The sequence below is a fragment of the Mauremys reevesii genome, linkage group 9, assembly GCF_016161935.1.
Source record: "Mauremys reevesii isolate NIE-2019 linkage group 9, ASM1616193v1, whole genome shotgun sequence".
Classification (NCBI taxonomy): Eukaryota; Metazoa; Chordata; order Testudines; family Geoemydidae; genus Mauremys; species Mauremys reevesii.
In genome coordinates this window covers 24,667,934-24,684,677 of record NC_052631.1, presented here as the reverse complement: position 1 = coordinate 24,684,677, position 16,744 = coordinate 24,667,934, and the positions used below count along the sequence as shown (strand labels likewise).

General features: G+C 40.2%; 1 protein-coding gene across 3 annotated transcripts in view; it reads left to right on the top strand.

Annotated features, from left to right (window-relative positions):
- ARHGEF26 (Rho guanine nucleotide exchange factor 26) overlaps positions 1 to 16,332 on the top strand; it is a 104,046-nt gene extending 87,714 nt beyond the window's left edge. For 2 of the 3 annotated variants that reach the window (XM_039489590.1, XM_039489589.1), the window contains exons 13-16: positions 11,217 to 11,284; positions 11,795 to 11,899; positions 12,893 to 13,029; positions 16,290 to 16,332. In XM_039489590.1, the coding sequence (XP_039345524.1) occupies positions 11,217 to 11,284; positions 11,795 to 11,899; positions 12,893 to 13,029; positions 16,290 to 16,310 (331 nt within the window). In that variant the 3' untranslated portion in view covers positions 16,311 to 16,332. Of the gene's footprint in view, positions 1 to 11,216; positions 11,285 to 11,794; positions 11,900 to 12,892; positions 13,178 to 16,289 lie in introns of those variants that run through there. The other variant, XM_039489591.1, reaches the window with a different exon arrangement.
- Positions 16,333 to 16,744: the final 412 nt, after the last annotated feature.

Genomic DNA, 16,744 nt, shown 5'->3' with positions numbered 1-16,744 from the left:
CAGGAATGCTGGGTGGGCGGAGCGGGGCAAGCCCCGCTCCCTAACCACATGCCCTTGCAGGAGTGCCAGGTGGAGCAGGGCAAGCCCCCTCGCTCCGATCCCAATCCCTGGCAGGAGGGGGTGCCCCAGTTGGCATGGGCCCCATAGAGATGTACCACCATCAGTGATGCAGTGGTTACTTGCTCTTAACTCCTCCTTCATTGGTCTTGTGTGCTAGGGAGACAAGGGATATTGAGTGAATGAGGTAGAATCCTGGGTTCTGAAAAATCTGGAGCATCTGTTGTGAGGTATCACAGTGTTTGTATGAGATCTTGGTGCCAAGAAATCAGAATGGCTGTGCCATGAAGATTATCAACTCTCCAGTCACTGAAACAATGGCATAGCTCTAGTTATTAAGACAGGTACTCAATACCATTACTAGCAGCAGTTACTTCAGGCTCTGATGCAATAAAAGAGCAGGAATAGAGTTAGAAGAGGAGAAAAAATGCCATAATCAAAACTCATTTGCATATCAAACTAGTATGTTCTGAAATAGAACCTGGTCAGAAATGGAGCATTCTGATTTGATGTCAGTAATTGTATACCCATATCAAGAGCCCCACTGAATAGTTAAATATGACTTTGCAATCTGTGTTATATAGGCAGCAAAAAATATTCCAGGCAGTACGTCTTGTGTTGGAGGGAAGGGTGGGGTACGAGATGGGTATGTCTTTCTGGCAGCTGGGAATGAGCCAGTCCAGGTAGACAGACTTGTGCTAGCAAGGCTCAAGTTAGCATACTAATAGCCATGTGGATGTTGCAGTTGGGGCTGGAGCTAGCATGAGTCTATCTACCCTAGCTGGGAGGCTTTCTCCCATCCCAGTATAGACATAGCTGTTTGTCTTGCGTGGTTTAAGGAGTGAGATGGGAAGCCGAGGTGTGCAGTAACTCCAGGAATGCACTGGTTATCATGCTTTGAGGCCTAAAACAATTGCCTGAGATGATCGAACAGTTTGGCAGCAACTGTGCTTGCTTCTAAAATGGAGAAGAATAACTGGGGAGGGGGGGCGGGAGCGTATGCAGGTCTTTGTATTGTGCTTTTCCTGCCAGGAGACTCTGAGGGATTGACTAGAAGTGTTTCTCAACCTTTTTGATACTAGGGACAGCTTGCTGCCTTCCTAAACTGTGTCAGGGAGATCTCAGGGACCAGCTGTTGAGTAACACTGAAGTAGGGCATTTATAAATGGAAAACTCATTTGGTATTTCCCAGATACAAGGGAATTTCCAGTCAGAGGGCCAGATCCTTAGCTTATGTAAGTCAGTGTAACTCCATTTAAACCTATGGAGCCATGCCGATTTACACAACTGAGGATTTGAACCATAATGTTTGCAAACTTCAAATATTTATTTGACTTAATTTATTGGCTAATTACTTGTGACTTCTTCATTGAGAAATGTAAACAGATGCTTTTCAACATACAATACAATAGAGAAAATCCAGATTTTCTGTTTTTGTTCAGATTATGTTCACAGGGGAGAGAAATTTCAAAGTTCATATATACTCAGTTGTCATATCCATCTATCTGTCTGCAGTATCTGCCCTGGACACTTGTGGTCATTAAAAATATCCTAGCACTTTTTGAAGCAGTAAGTGTATTAGCCCTGGTCAAATTCCACCTTGAGTAATTTTTCTACTTAAAATCACCTTTCATTGGAATATATTCTATTCTCACTTCCTGTCCTTGGCATTATCTACTATTGATGATTGCTGTTAAATGATTGCTCTCTTTCACAAATGCTTTGTTTCACCTGTGTCACTGTAATACAGTGGTAGGCAAAGTCATTTGTACATATATCTAGTTTTCAACCCACTTTGGGGTGCTCATAGATTAAAGTTGATACTTAAATATAAAATGACTATCAAGCTTTGTTATCTTGTGAATGTTTTATTTATTTTTTGTTATGACATAACAAAATTGATTAAAATTGTAAATGTAAAAGCACTTCATGTAGTTTTACATGCATTTTGGAAAGTTACAATTAATACAATTCCTTCCAGTTATTAGCTGTACATATTGCAGGTTGCAGTACAGGGCACAACTGTGCCTGGATTAGGGTCCTGATCCAAAGCCCATTGAAGTCAAGGCAGTCTAGGTCTACTCTCTCCAAGAGGAAAATGCAAGCCAAAAAAACCCACCTGAACAACCCTTTTGTGTGTATTCATCAAGATGAAACACGAATGCTTGCAGCTGACATTGACAACAGAAATTACAACACAATATATTCTTCAAAGTAGACAAATGAATCTGAGCTATTTTTCAACTGGGATAAGTCCACTGAATGCTAAGAATTATTAGTTGTTTGCAGTGTTGTGGCCATGTTGGTCCCAGGATATGACAGACACAAGGTAGGTGAGGGAATATATTTTATTGAACCAACTTCTGTTGGTGAATGACACAAGTTTTCAAGCTCCACACACAGCACTGAAGAAGAGCTCTGTGGAGCTCGAAGGCTTGTCTCTTTCATCAGCAGAAGTTGGTCCAATAAAAAAATATTACCTCATCCACCTGGTGTGTGTCAAGAATTATCAGCATGCTTGATCAACATGCAGTAAATTATTCAGATTTAATTTTGTGATTTGAGTAGGAAGAAAAGGTGTTTTTACACCCCACCCCCCCAGTAGTAATTGAAAATCCGTTTCCTCTCATAACAAAGGGAGACATGGTGAAAGCAATCAGTAATAAGCCATCCAAGTAACCAGTCCTTGAGACAATTGGATGAATGCATTTTTTCTTTAAAAATTTAATCAACATCAGGAAGTAAATTGACAGTCTTTTTACTAGGATAATTCCTTATATCAATGAGAAAATTCAAAGCAAAAATCTGAGGGAAGGTTGTAGGGAAGGACACAATCATATTAATTGCCATTCACTCATACTGGTTTATCTTCACACAATTTGAGGAAAAAGCCATATAATCAGTCTAATTTGGTGTGACGTTATGAGTGTAATATAATATCTCATTGAAAGATGACAGGGCCAGAAAGAGTTAATTAACTCACAGACTGACCTGACCCATGGCCGAACTTTAGAGACTGGTTAGGAAGATATATAAATGAATAGAGCTTTGAAATGCAAGTCTGCATTGTTAAAGGTAGAAGGGTAGATGTTTGCTCAGGTCTTGTGATGTAAGCAAAGAAGTCTTGTCTATTACTATAGCTTTGATTCAAAGATCAAAAAAGGAATATTAACATTTAGGAAGACACTTGAATGAGATAGTATTATTGTCTATATGTCTCTTTTGAAGTTTGTGGTAACCTGTATCTGAACCGTTTAATGGATAAATTACCCTGTGCTAATTGCCAGGATGTTTGGGAGAAGGAGAGTTAAGCCTATTGTTTTCTCAGGCCAAAAGGCTGCTGGAAATGTATAAAAACCCTGGGACACAATCCTTCTTCATCTCAGATCTGCTTTGGGTTTCAAGAGGGGGAAACCCTAAGCCATAAGAATTGAGATCCCCAATCACTGACTGGAGTCACCCTGAATATGGACGTTGGACTATAACCTACGAAATATATCTAAAAGGACTTTTGGCAACTACAAGCTCATCTCTGCTATGTATCTGAACCTCAAGAATTGAATTCAAGTCTGTATGTATATTGATCTTTTAACCAACACTCACTCTCTTTTCTTTTTTTAATAATTTTTGGCTTAGTTAATAAGAATTGGCTATAAGCGTGAATTTGGGGTAAGATCTAAGTTATAATTGGACCTGGGTGTGTGGCTGATCCTTTGGTATTGGAAGAACCTTTTCTTTTATATGATGAGATAAGATTTTCAGTAATCATCATCATATCTGACGTGTGTGTCTGGAGGGAGGCCTGAGGCTGGGTACTTTAAGGGAACTGTGTTGTTTGGACTTCTGAGTAACCAGTGAGGTACTATAGAAGCTGTTCTGTGCTGGCTTGGTAAACTAAGTATTGGAATAACCACCAGCGTTTGGGGGTTTTTCTCTGCCCCGTTTTGTTTGCAGTTCACCCTAATTGAGTGACCTCAGCTGGCTCCCACGGGCAGCATCATCACATTTGGGAACTGTATTGCAGATACTAAAAGAAGTAGTTGTGAGTTCTAATTTGCAGCTACTGACTGTTACGTTTAAAGGATTAATTAGATTGATAGGACTAATGTGTTTTTAAGAAGAGGCAGAGCAAATGATTATCAACTTCTGCTATGCTGATTATTATTGTTTCTATGTACTGTGTTTCTAAGTGGTGTGCACTGTTGAATCTTCCCATCCCTGCTATGTTTCCCCATTTATGTTGTTTGTTATAATTTTTGTTTGATTTAGACCTTATAAAGGCATCAAAATTACAAGGATATTTGCCTTTAAGCCATTAGGTTTATATCCTGCAGGGCTGGCTCTACCATGTAGACAAAGCAAGGAGACATCTGGAGCACTAAAACAGTTGACTGTTTACATTGGCAGCAGAGCACAGTTATTAGGGATGTTCCCAAAGCATGTCTTCTCCAAAGTACAGGACAGAGAGAAATACATATACAAGTCTTATGTTTACAAGTCTTATGTTGCGGGGGAGGACTATTTCCCCATACTCAGTTCTACCACTTACGGCTTATTGCATGCTAGGAACATAGGCATTTTCCAGTGTCCAGTTATGCCAAAAATGTAGACTGAGTGTTCTAATCCAAAATATAAAGTCTTGATTTGTTTCACTGTCTCTTTAAACTGAAGAATTAGCCTACTGGCACTGGGTATTTTTAACAATTTGATTTTGTGCAGATTTAAAAAAGAAAAAGGTTTGTATGCTAATACTTCTGCACAAGGCCATTTGGTGGCTTTTCACAGCTCATGCAGTAATAGTTTGGATAACCAAAGCTCTTTCAATCATGAAAGAAGAAGAAAACAAGTAAGCACTGTAGGGAAGGGATTTAGGTCAGAAAAATTAGGTCTAAAAGTGTCTGAGAATGAGGAGGAAGTGTAGGGTTCACTGTGTATCCCACCAAGCCAGGCCTCTACTCCTGTCACTTCACTTTCACCCTCCTGTGCACGTATTGATAGTAGGAAGAAGTGACTTCTTTTGTGAAGTCTCTTTTTCCTTGAAAGATGGCCTTAACAATTCAGTCAGAGCTGCAATTTAAATCTCCATTTGGGAGGTTCCCCCCTCCCCCCTAAATTTAAGTCATTTTGACTATTTTCAATCGAAGTCGTAGCACATGAAATACAATTTTGAGTTTAAATGCATGAAAATGCTACCAAAATTTGTAAGTGTTATGTCAATACCGTGGTCTAATTGTTTTAGATATTCTAAAGGAAACTAATCAAAGAGCTGGGGTATTGCATTACAGAAAGTGACTATAATTGTAGCTGTGTCGGTCACAGGATATTAGAGACACAAGGTGGTGAGGTAATTAGCTCACCTACCTGGTCTCTTTCAGAAGTGACTAAAGCACATGACCAGGCACTAAGTTTTATTGCTTTTTGTTTGTTTTTCAAACTAAGAGATAATGTGGACTACTCTGATTCCCATCCACTCGACAACACTGGTTTAAGTGTTGGCACTGAGGACTGGGACTCCAGAGACCTGGACTCTATTCTTGGTGTGCTGACTTAACATCTTCTTGCTTAAGTTTACCTATCTGAAGAACTGGTATGATATTTCCTGCCTTGTGCAGCTTAATATTTGTAAAGTGCTTTTACATTCTCTGATGAAGGATAGCATAAAGTGGTGGTGGTGGCTATAATTCCTAGCATATGTCCAGAGAATAAGTGCATATAGTAAACTGGAAGGGTAAATAATATGCATTTATTTGAAAGCATGGATGTCTATTCATCCAAATAGTTTGGAGCACTAATAGCTCCAGTCTCTGAGATAACCAATTCATGTTTTAAAATCTCAAAGGAAAGAATTTTTCAAAGGCAAATTAAATGTCAAGGGCCACATTTTCATACTCTCCCTAACTGCATTCATAAATATTTCCGGCACACCTGTTTGTGAAATTTCATATTTGCCTGTGCATGTTGGGTAATCAAGCAACCAAAAGTGAGCAGAAAAGCAGGAAAAAATGCTGGTTTTATAAAGGTTGCAATTAAAGGCCCCCTTTCAGAATGAGTCCCGAAATTGTAAATAACACTGACCACAGTGACATAAACAATTCCTCTGCATCCTTAATTCCTTCTGAACCTTTTCCCTCATTGGTTTAGTAGAATATCAGTCTTGACTGTTGGTTAATATTTTAGCATCTTAGCATTTTATAAAATTAGGTCTAGATACAGACTGTAGTGTCAAGTATCAGAGGGGTAGCCGTGTTAGTACAATCAGGAGCTGTGGCAAATCTCAGTCCTAATTTAAGATGTAACAGATTAGGGATAACAAAAAAATGATAGGCTGTAATTCTTGTTCTCTTGTGACTGATTTGTGGAGTATTATTTACCACAGCGCTTGGAAGATACAGGCGTAGGATACAGCATTCTGTTAAACAGTAGTTGCTGTGTTGGAAGAACTTTGCATTGCCGTGGGGAAGCAGTGATAGAGGTGGTCCTTGTTCTATTGGAGCTGTTTCAGGGAGTGTTCTGCTTTAGACAACAGCAACAAGTAGTGTCTTGTTCTCTCTGGTACAAATCCCTGTGAGAGGCCATCTCTGAGATGCCATTAGCATCCAAGCTGCCCTCCACAAAAGTGAAAGATTTTATCTGTCTCAGTGGACAGTAAAGATGGGAGGGAACACATTAAAACATTAACCACACAATGCTCTGGGCCTATCTGTGCTCGGAAAGTTTTACTCTTTTAGATTTGCTTTCAAAGTTTAGAATAACCCTGAAAGAAGCTATAGATCATTAATGATTCTGTAAAGATCTCATTACTGTAATCAGAGGATGAGTCAAACTTGTTCTGGAATGACATGCTTCGGGGCAAAAAATGTGTGCTTTTTTTTAGTTGTTTGTGGGGGGTAGTAAAACTTTACTATTTTACTAATTTGTGTTCTTGACAATTACAGAATTACTTTGTTATATGGCACTAGTAAAAAACAAAAATACCAATCCCACAAAGTTCGGTGAGAGGAAGAATCCAGACAGGAATTTGATAGCAGTCTATACTCTCTTTTAAGACTGGATGCTAAAAGTGGAGAAAGCAAAGAAGGAAAATATCTGCACTAAGCAGGCCAAACTGAGTGGGTAAGAGATGCTTACAGGTGTAGAGAGTGCCGCATTTCTAAATAGAACGCATTGTTGTTAATTCAAAGATGCACTTAATTTCTTAGCCACAGTTTGATTACGTCTGGCCATTTTGCTTGGGGCTTGAGCCCTGCAGGAGGCATCTGCCAGGGCTCAGAGCTTCAGCCCTGCTCCTGCTGAAGCCCCAAGACCCCCCTCCCCGCTGGGGAGAAGCTCCTGCCACACCACCTCACTGCTCCTCCCCCCAGTTTGGTAGGTGGAGAATTGGGGGAGGTTGGGGGTTCTGCAAGCTGCACTTTAAAAGAGCCACATGCGGCTTGCGAACCACGGTTTGGCTACTCCTGGTATAGGAGATGGGAGAAATCACCAGGTGAGGGATACAGGTACCAGCCAGTTGTATCAGACACTTTGAAAAAGGAGGTTCTGAGATTGTCATGATCTTAAAACTGCTGGATATTTTGAGGGTGCAAAAAACCTTTGTCAGGGAAAGGGAGAATTGGTATTGGGTAAAATGTGGGCAGGATGTAGAAATTGGTGCAAGAAATGTGATGCTTGCATTGCCAAAAAAGGGGTCCCCTAAAACTGGGAGAGCCCCTTTATAGCCATATTTTGTGGGGGCACCAATGGAACTCATTAACTTGCTGAATTTAATGTACAGTATTAAAATATTATTCATATAATATCTAATTTTTGATCATGTATATTAAGTTGGAAGTCCATTCCAACTATTTGTCACTCTGTAAATTAATACCTCAGATTCTTTCAACATACGTTCCCTCTCTCAACTTAAACCTTTATCTCCTCGTTCTGGTGTGCCCAGCAACCACCAATAATCAGGAGGTAATAACCCTCAGCTAAATCATGTCACCCTTGAAGCATCCTCTCTCAAAACTAAATAATCCTAATTTTGTCAATCTAAGTACAACTCTTTATTCCATTTATCCTCTTTGTTGCCTTACACTATTGTGTCCTTAATTTAATCATAGTTTTCTTCAAATAAGGTAACTTAAACAACACTATGCCCCAAAGGCAGTATAACCAATGCTTCATAAGAGAGAGAACACAATATCATTAGACTTTTATTGTATAACCGCCACTTGAGTCAAGCCAGCATCCTGTAGGAGGGTATAATGGAGAGGACTTGTGGGACAAGTGTATTCCAAGGAGGAATTTGCACATGTGGAGGGAAGAGCCAAGCCCAGAATATGGCATGAGATTAGGCAGCTCAAATGAGAAGTTTGGGAGGAGTACAGGCAGCAAGATGAGGATCTTGAGCACATGATAGCCAAAATGGAGGCAGTGACAGAGTTGTACAGAGCTTTGAAGGAGATGGGAGCCCAAATCAGAACTGAGTCTTGGGGCACTGGTTCATATTTGGGATTTTTAAACCCCACAGTGTGGTTTGCATAAAGGATTTTTACTCACAATAGAAAGGGGAACCAGCTGTAAGGCTTAGGTTCCAAACACCTCAAAGTTCACATCCAGGATTATGTTTCATCACCATCTCTACTCTGAATTTGACATGGGAGGTTGAGGGGAAGCCAGGGAAAGCGTTTCAAAGAGGGAGAGGACATGATCAAAATGGCAGATGATGTTTTTAGCAGCAGCATTTCAAAAGACTGGAGGGGAGCAAGAGGAGATTTCAAGATGACATTCTCTTTTCTGGTGACCTTTTCAGACTGCCCTAACGCTTCTGTTTTTCAGTTCTCTTGATTTCTTATTCCAGTGAAAACAGTTTTTGATATACTGAAATATTTTATTAGTTGATAAACCTCTGAGCATGTTGCCAGTTTCATGCACATCTATTGTTCATCTGAAACATGGGATATAAAGGCTTTTGATCTTTTACATGTACAGTAACTGTTTTTTTTAAAAGTAATTTTGATTTCAGATTTTAAAAGCACTCTAACCTTTTACTGAAATTTAATTGATGCAGACACAGTGGCAAAAGGAGGACAGACACATACATGGAATGAAGTAACTGGCTGCAACTTTTATTTAACTTTAGCACAGGAGAGGGGCGCTACCTGCCATCACTCATACCAGATATTTAATTGGTTCCAGTGTGGAAGTTACATGGCTCCTTACCATATAACCCGTAACTTGAGGTAGGCTCTCCTCAGAATACACCCCTGGACTTGGCTCTCTCTGAGTCCTAGCATCTCCTCCTCCTCCTCAACCCACATGAGAACAGAGGATGCTATAGGGTGAGGACCATGGCCTTCAAGGGCCACAAGGTCTCACCCTATCCTGTGAGCCCAAGGCCCATCACCAAAATCCCATGTCTTTTACCTCTGGGAACCATTCATTTTATTTTCTTAACCACACTGGTAACTGGCCGCAAGTTCCTCAGTTAGGTTCCATGCATGTTCCTGGCTAGGAGGTGCTGCGAATAAGGCTAAAAAACCTTCCTGGTCCTCTGCCAATTGGCCTGTGGGAGAAAAAATTCCTTACTGACCCCCAAACAGGTGATCAGCTAGACTTGCAGCTTCTGTCAGGCTGGATTCTGACAGGTGGGTAGGGTGGCCTGCTGGAACAGAGCCAAAAGAGGCTCCGCGTGGCCCCCATGCCGGGTTAAATCCTGGGAGCTAGGGAATGCTGGCCCAAAGACTGCTAGAGACTCCTTCCGCCCCAGCAGGCCAATGACTGCCAGAGACTCCTGGTGGGAGGAGCTATCTCGTGTTCCTCAGCAAGGGTCTCCCTTGCTAGCTGCTGGGACTCCGACTTTCACTACCGGCCCCATCAAGTTTCCCCCACCCACTGAGGCAGGTGGGTGGCATTTCTCCTGCTGCCTAAACCATCTGAGTGTGTGAGAATCCCTTTAACAAGACAAAATAATTAGTTTAACTGAACCCTCACACTTTGTATTGTACCAAGGCATGATGCATCACATTCAGATCTTCATTTGTCAAAACCCAAATCCATTTGGATTTAATTATTATGGCTCATCTGTCGATTTAGATATCATTTACATAATCTCTAACCATTTTCCTTCATCTCCTGTCCATTATCTCTCTCTTACCCCCATTCCACCCCCCATCAATCCCCTCAAAAATTGTTCTGTCAACAATTTGTTCCTTTGAGAGAACTTTGTGATACTTAGAATTTAATTATTCCTCTGCCCGTCTCTTCAGAAATATTGAGATATTCTAGCTGAAATCAATTATTTACCTTATTATCTAGTTATCCAAGGTTAAGTTCAAATGATTCTTGTACGGCACAATTCTGCTCTTGGATGTTTGTAACGCATCCCTGACTTCCCAAGTGAACACATCAATGACAGAACTTGGCCCTTTCAGAGCACAGTTTGATTTTTGTAAGATCTGAATTTGATGCATCATGCCTTGGTACAATACAAAATGTGAGTGTTTCAGTTAAACTAATTCTTTTGTCTTGTTAAAGGGATTCTCACACACTCAGATGGTTGCTTTCCTTTTCAAATATACATCCAGCCAATTGTTAGTTACAGAAGATTTTTGTCTGCTTACATTACATATGAATGGTGTGCCGTGCCCATTAAATCTGCCAGATAATCTGCATATTTTTTGTAGAGAAGGCTGCTAATAAATACACATTTAAACTGTTATTTTTATTTAAGTTTCTGTGGTCTGTGTTAGACTAGTAATTAATATTAAGGCCATTCGTTGCAGATACTAGGACAAAGCTTATTTTAATTATGCTTAATGAAAACAATGAAAATATGCACATGAGACCACACTTTTTAGGCAACCTTCTTAAGACAATTCCCAAATGTACAGAATACTATTCTGTTCCTCCTTTATTGGAATACCGCCTCTGCTAAGCAATCCATTATTGTTGGTCACTTAATATCTTTCACTTTACTTGAATCATGAAGTGTTTACAGGAAAATATATCTTGCTATGTTTAAGAAAGCTCTTGACTAAAAAAAATAAAAATAAACGTAATATGGTTTCTTCCCAGGAGAAAGAGGAAAGATTTAAATCTAGGGTCCTGAAAAAGGTGTGATCTCTAGCACTCTAAGGGCCAGGTGTCTTGGAAACTGAATTTGTCTCTGTTGTTTGCAGGAGTGAAAGAGCTCGCTGGATTACTGCACTTGGACAGAACAGTGACAGACAGAATGCAGACAGGACAAGTAAGTGAGAGACAAGAAGACTTTTCAGAGACTTAATGTGAAAACAGAAATATACTGCCCCTCAGTGGATAGCTTGAATAAGTGTAGACTGTAAGAATAAATGTGTTTCCTTCCAAAAAAACAAATTATCCAGATTTCCTTTGTGACGTTCTGTGGATGCTGTTTCTCAAGAGCGTTTCCGAGGAATTTTTTTCAGGGTTTTTGTGGTACTAGGAGTTATTTTACTTGCATTCATTGAAACTGGTTTGGCCAGTTGTATCGGCCTATTAGTGACTAAGTTGAGAGTGCAAGCTGATTTTGTGTCTGACCCAAATTCATGTTTGTGTGTAGCTCCCCAGGGGGAAGCCAGCATGTTTAATGTGCTCCATTACTGAGATTACTTGGGTGGTTTTGTTTTGGCACATTCTAAAATGGGATGTTAAAATGACTTTTGTGTATGTTGCTAAAATATAAAGGTATTCGGTTGCTTATACACATCATGTGGTTCAATATATCCTATTTCTTCCTTAGCATTGACACAGGTAGAGATTGTCAGAACTTACACTGCAAAGCAGTCAGATGAACTATCCCTTCAGGTTGCTGATGTGGTTCTGGTTTATCAAAAAGTGAATGATGGTGAGTAAACAGTTTTGCGGTTAGCTACCACCAAGATAGATTAGTCAAACTGGGAAACAGTCCTAGAGAATGCAAGTTTCCATCTAGTATTGGCTTTACAATGAAATGGGGTGTCAGCCTAGAAGAAATGCTACAGAAAGCCATAGGATTAGGCCCAGGTTCTTGAAGGACAGACACTCTTTATGCGGGCATTGTGGCCACATTCAAGTAAATTTCCATCCAACTCAGAGGATTTGCATAGATAATTAATTGCAGGTGCAGCAATGTGGGTATGATTTTTTTTCCAGGAGCCATGTGCCCATAAAGAAGAAACTAGGTTAAGGCCTCTTTAAAAATCTAGCTCTCAAGAGTCATCATTGCTTTGTGAGCAATGTACTTGTTGATTTGTCTGAATACTCCACACATTCAAGGTATTTACATCTTGTGCTGTGCTTCAGAACATTGTTACTCTCTAAGGGGTAGTCTTGCAGCATATGAGGCAGGGACTGTCATTTGTTATGTAAATGCCAGTCACATTGGGGCCCAACCTGGGTATTGCTACCACAATACAAATGTTAATAACAATGCTGAGCATGTCCTGCAAAGATGCTGAGTACAGTCAACTCACAGTAGTTTCAGTGGGACTTGAGAGTGCTCAGCACCTTGCAGAGGCAACCCTTAGCTCTACCCCAGTTGTTTACTGTCACTTATAAAGAGTAAAAAACAAAGGAAAAACCTCAGGTTGATTTGTTTGTTTATATTCCTGAGATCCAAAGAAGGGGTGTGGTTTTTAAATATACTGTATCTTTACTGCTTTATTTTTATTATTCCTAATCTGCGTGCACAATGTTTCCAAATAACATGGTCTGGCCATACCTTAGATTTTACTCATTGTAAACATAGCCATATTACAGATGCAATGACAGACTGTGTGTGCAGGAGTCTCTCTATAAACATGCCACACACAGTATCTTACACATGTATTTATTGTTGACTCCCCATTCTCCCTTGCAGGTTGGTATGAAGGTGAACGATTGCGGGATGGTGAGAGAGGTTGGTTTCCAATGGAGTGTGCCAAGGAAATCACATGTCAAGCCACAATTGACAAAAACATGGAACGGATGGGACGTTTGCTTGGACTTGAAACAAATGTATAGAGTCTCTGAAATCTATTTTTTCTTTGCTGCAGGATTTGCACTAAGGGCCATCAGTGGTGGCTTGGTTTTGTGCTTGTTGTCCCACTATAGCTGTAGCGTGGGAGCTGTGAATCACAGATTTGTAAAATCAGTGATAGGAGGAAGGGCGGGGGGGGGGGGGAAGTCAGCAGCTCACTCTGTATCCAGGCTACTTTAAGTTAAAAGCCCTTAAAAAGTAAATTAACTTCTAAAGTTCCCATAACAAAATGCAGGTGACATCTTTAGATCTTTAGACATCTTCCTTGTTTTACAGTGTAAGAGAGCTAACGGAGTCAAGGTCTGATCTGCACTAAATCCTAACTGGGTCTGAGCGGTAGGCTCTGGAGAGCAGCTCCACATATCTTTGACTTCACCTCCCTTTGTCTTTATCTGCTCCACTCCCTTTACCTTTTTGTGCTGGTTCCTAACCCACACCCGTCCAACCAAACACACACTCTTTTTTTCTTGTTTGTTTTTTCCAGTCGTTTAAAAACACCTTAGCTTCCTCTGGCGAGGCCAACCACCAGCCACCCAGAAACATGTTGCCCTGCAAGCAAGCAGCAACAACAAACTAACATTTGGGGATTTCCTACTCCTCAAGGGAGAGTTTCAGTGCTGTACTGCTAGCACAAGATGGTGCTATGTGTGAGGATAAATAGCAGCTCTCTAACCCCTCATATGGCCTAAAATGGAACCCATGAGCACGCACTGTATAAGGTGCTCCCTAGGCTCCAGAGAAGACACACACCAAGTAAAGAGATATTCCACTAAGTTAAGAGTGCACAGCTCTCTACTTTTGTAATATAAGAGCATCCTTCTGTTGGGTCTTCTCATCTTTCTCCTTGTGGCTCTCTGTCTACATCTAGCTATATGTCTGTTTTAGTGAAGGGTTTTCATAACGTTAGATTATCTTTCGTGTTCATCCTTTAAAACCTTAGCTCCTTGGGCTTCCTCCTCCCCAATGATGGCTTCTTATTTCACACACGTGATTTTTTTTTAAATGCTGTCATTTGAAAAGCAGTGATTAAAGTACCTCTGTCCCAGCTAGCAAAGCTAATGTGTTCTCCAGGGACTGAGAGGGGAAATCCAGAATGGTTTTCTGTTGGTCTTATTTGCTGCTGATGATGTTTCATCTATTCAAGCAGCTCAGATTTTGTTTCCTTCCAGTGTTGCTTCAGTGTTCAGAGTGCCAGGAAGGGTTTTCAAATCAAGAAGTATGCAGTGAACTTTTGTAGTGTAGAAAAGTAAGCTTGGTCTCCAAGGCTCCAGCCTCCATCCCCAGAACAGACCAGCCTTACGGTATGTCTACCCTTTTAGCTGGGGATGTAATTCCCAGCTCAAGGAGACTTACTTAGACTATTCCAATTGAGTTAGAACAGTAAAATCAGAACATAGCCCCGGTAGCATGAGCAACAGGATGGGCTAGCCACCCTGAATACGTGCTCGTAAGATACCTTAGCTTGTTTCAGCTTGTTCTTTGTAAAAAATATTCTCCATAAGTATAAGCAGCTCTGTGCTCTGCTCTGCTCCTCTGTGTCCCTGATAGAAAATCAGATTGCCTGACTGATAGTGTTATAATTCTCTCCAAGCTTATCCAATTCCACACAGTATTTCACTGGAGTCCCACGCCAGCTGATTCCGACACCTTCTCTTGTGTCGTTTCTCTTGCCTTCCCTGAGCCCTGTTATGCACAAAATAAACTAATCTTCTGTGCTCTGGAGCACACACGTGCACGTGCTCATTTGATGTCTGTGGAGGCTAAACACAAGCTGAGATGTAGGATTTGGCTCCCACTGTTGTCCATTATGGTAGCATTACAGTATCTTTTTGAGCAGTTGGCACTTTTATACATTTACAGACACATTTTTAAAACTCATGCTGTAAGTTGTGGCTACAAAAAATACTCAGTTACACAGTTGCATTTGAACACTTGCAGGGGTATCTTAAGATCTGAATGTTACCAGTTTGTGCCTTAACTTCCACTCCCACACGGTAAGGATTATAATGCTGAATTCTTGGTTTATTTTGAAAATACATGAGGATGTTGATCTCTGGGAAATAGTCTATTAATCATTTCATTTCAATTCCAGTTTTGCCTATATCTTTTAACTAGGATCTCAAGATGTGTTGTTGCTTCAGTTCAAGGTTTTGCAGGGAGAGTGGAGTGCTTTTTTATCTTTTTTCCACTTCGGTAGCAGAGGTGGTCAAATTAATTTCCTGTTTTTTTGTTGAGGAAGGAGCGGGAAAGAGGTATATGAACCAGAACTCCAGGATACCTTCACCTTCAGTCCTTGTTACATGTTAATTACTACAGATACAGGAAGGGAAAACATTATAGGAGAGCAGCACTAGTATTGACTTAAACTCTTGGTCATAGAGTTCATATTGGAGAAGATGAAAAGGCCTCGCAATCAGGGAGGATTTGCAGGGAGTATAGAGTAATATGATGTTTTGTCAACTTTGCCTTCCCATTCCCAATTATGACCTGACCTATTGTGCACACGACGGTGGGAGAGGGAATAGTAGAAGCTCACATTTCACAGGAGAAACAACCATTTAATGTTGTCTGACCAAGATGCACTTGTAAACAGGAAATAATTTTCAAAACATCTTCTCTGTAACTAGGTGTTACGGTTTGCACACTGTATGTATTATAAATATGTTAATCCTTTTAAGACACAGCTGATCACTCAGCAGGGTTGAATAAACGTTAGCACACAAATGAGGTAAAAACTTATAGTAGAAAGGCTTTCTGCTTGTAATATTTTCACTCCATTTTTGGAGGGGCTGCATGTTGTAATATATACTGTAATATGTTGAAGATTTGTAAATGAGTTTAATGTTCTTAAGGTATCCCTGTAACACTACACTTCAAAATCTATTAGAAGAGCAATAGTTTTGTATAAAGTAATTTGAAGATCCCCAACCTTGGAAGTTTGACACTTGGTTATATGCCCTTGTGAATTAATTTATAAGTGGACCAATGAAACAGTAATGAGCATATTGTAATCTTTGTAAATTGAACACAGTGTTATTTAACATAGGTAAAAATACTGCTAATTTTTTAACAAATAATTAAAAAAACCCTACTGTATACAGCCAGATGTTTAACACAGTAACTGAATGTATAAATCCAGATATTAATTTTATTCAGGTTTTTAAATACATTGTATATATTTTTCACATCTAGTTTTTCCAGATGTTTTTATAAATGTTTCCATTTCTCCTTTTATCAGATACAATTCTGCAGGAATTAGACATCAGTGACTTTATAGGACAACAATCAATAAAATGCTTTTAAAAACTTTACTAAAAAAAAAAGCTTTTTGCTGAAATTAGTTCTGATCTTTTTAACCTTTGTCTTTTTTGTTTAAAACAAAGCCATAATTTAATTGGACCATATGCACCTCGCTGCTAAGAGCGATGAAAGTCTAGGAGCCATAAATAGGGGAGAGCAATAGCTCCATGGCATACTTCTCCCTCCACCCCAGATCCATGGGATTTGGACTCCCTGAACTTGAGGGAGTGGTATGTCATGGTGGGAGGGCCAGGGGATAACTACTCTCTGTAGGATCATGCTCCTACAAACCCACAACATTGTGTCTGCAGGTGATTGCACTGGATAGCATTCGAAGAGGCTGGGTAATGTTCAGAGGTACCTTTGCCTGCTTGGATGTCCCTAGAACCATTG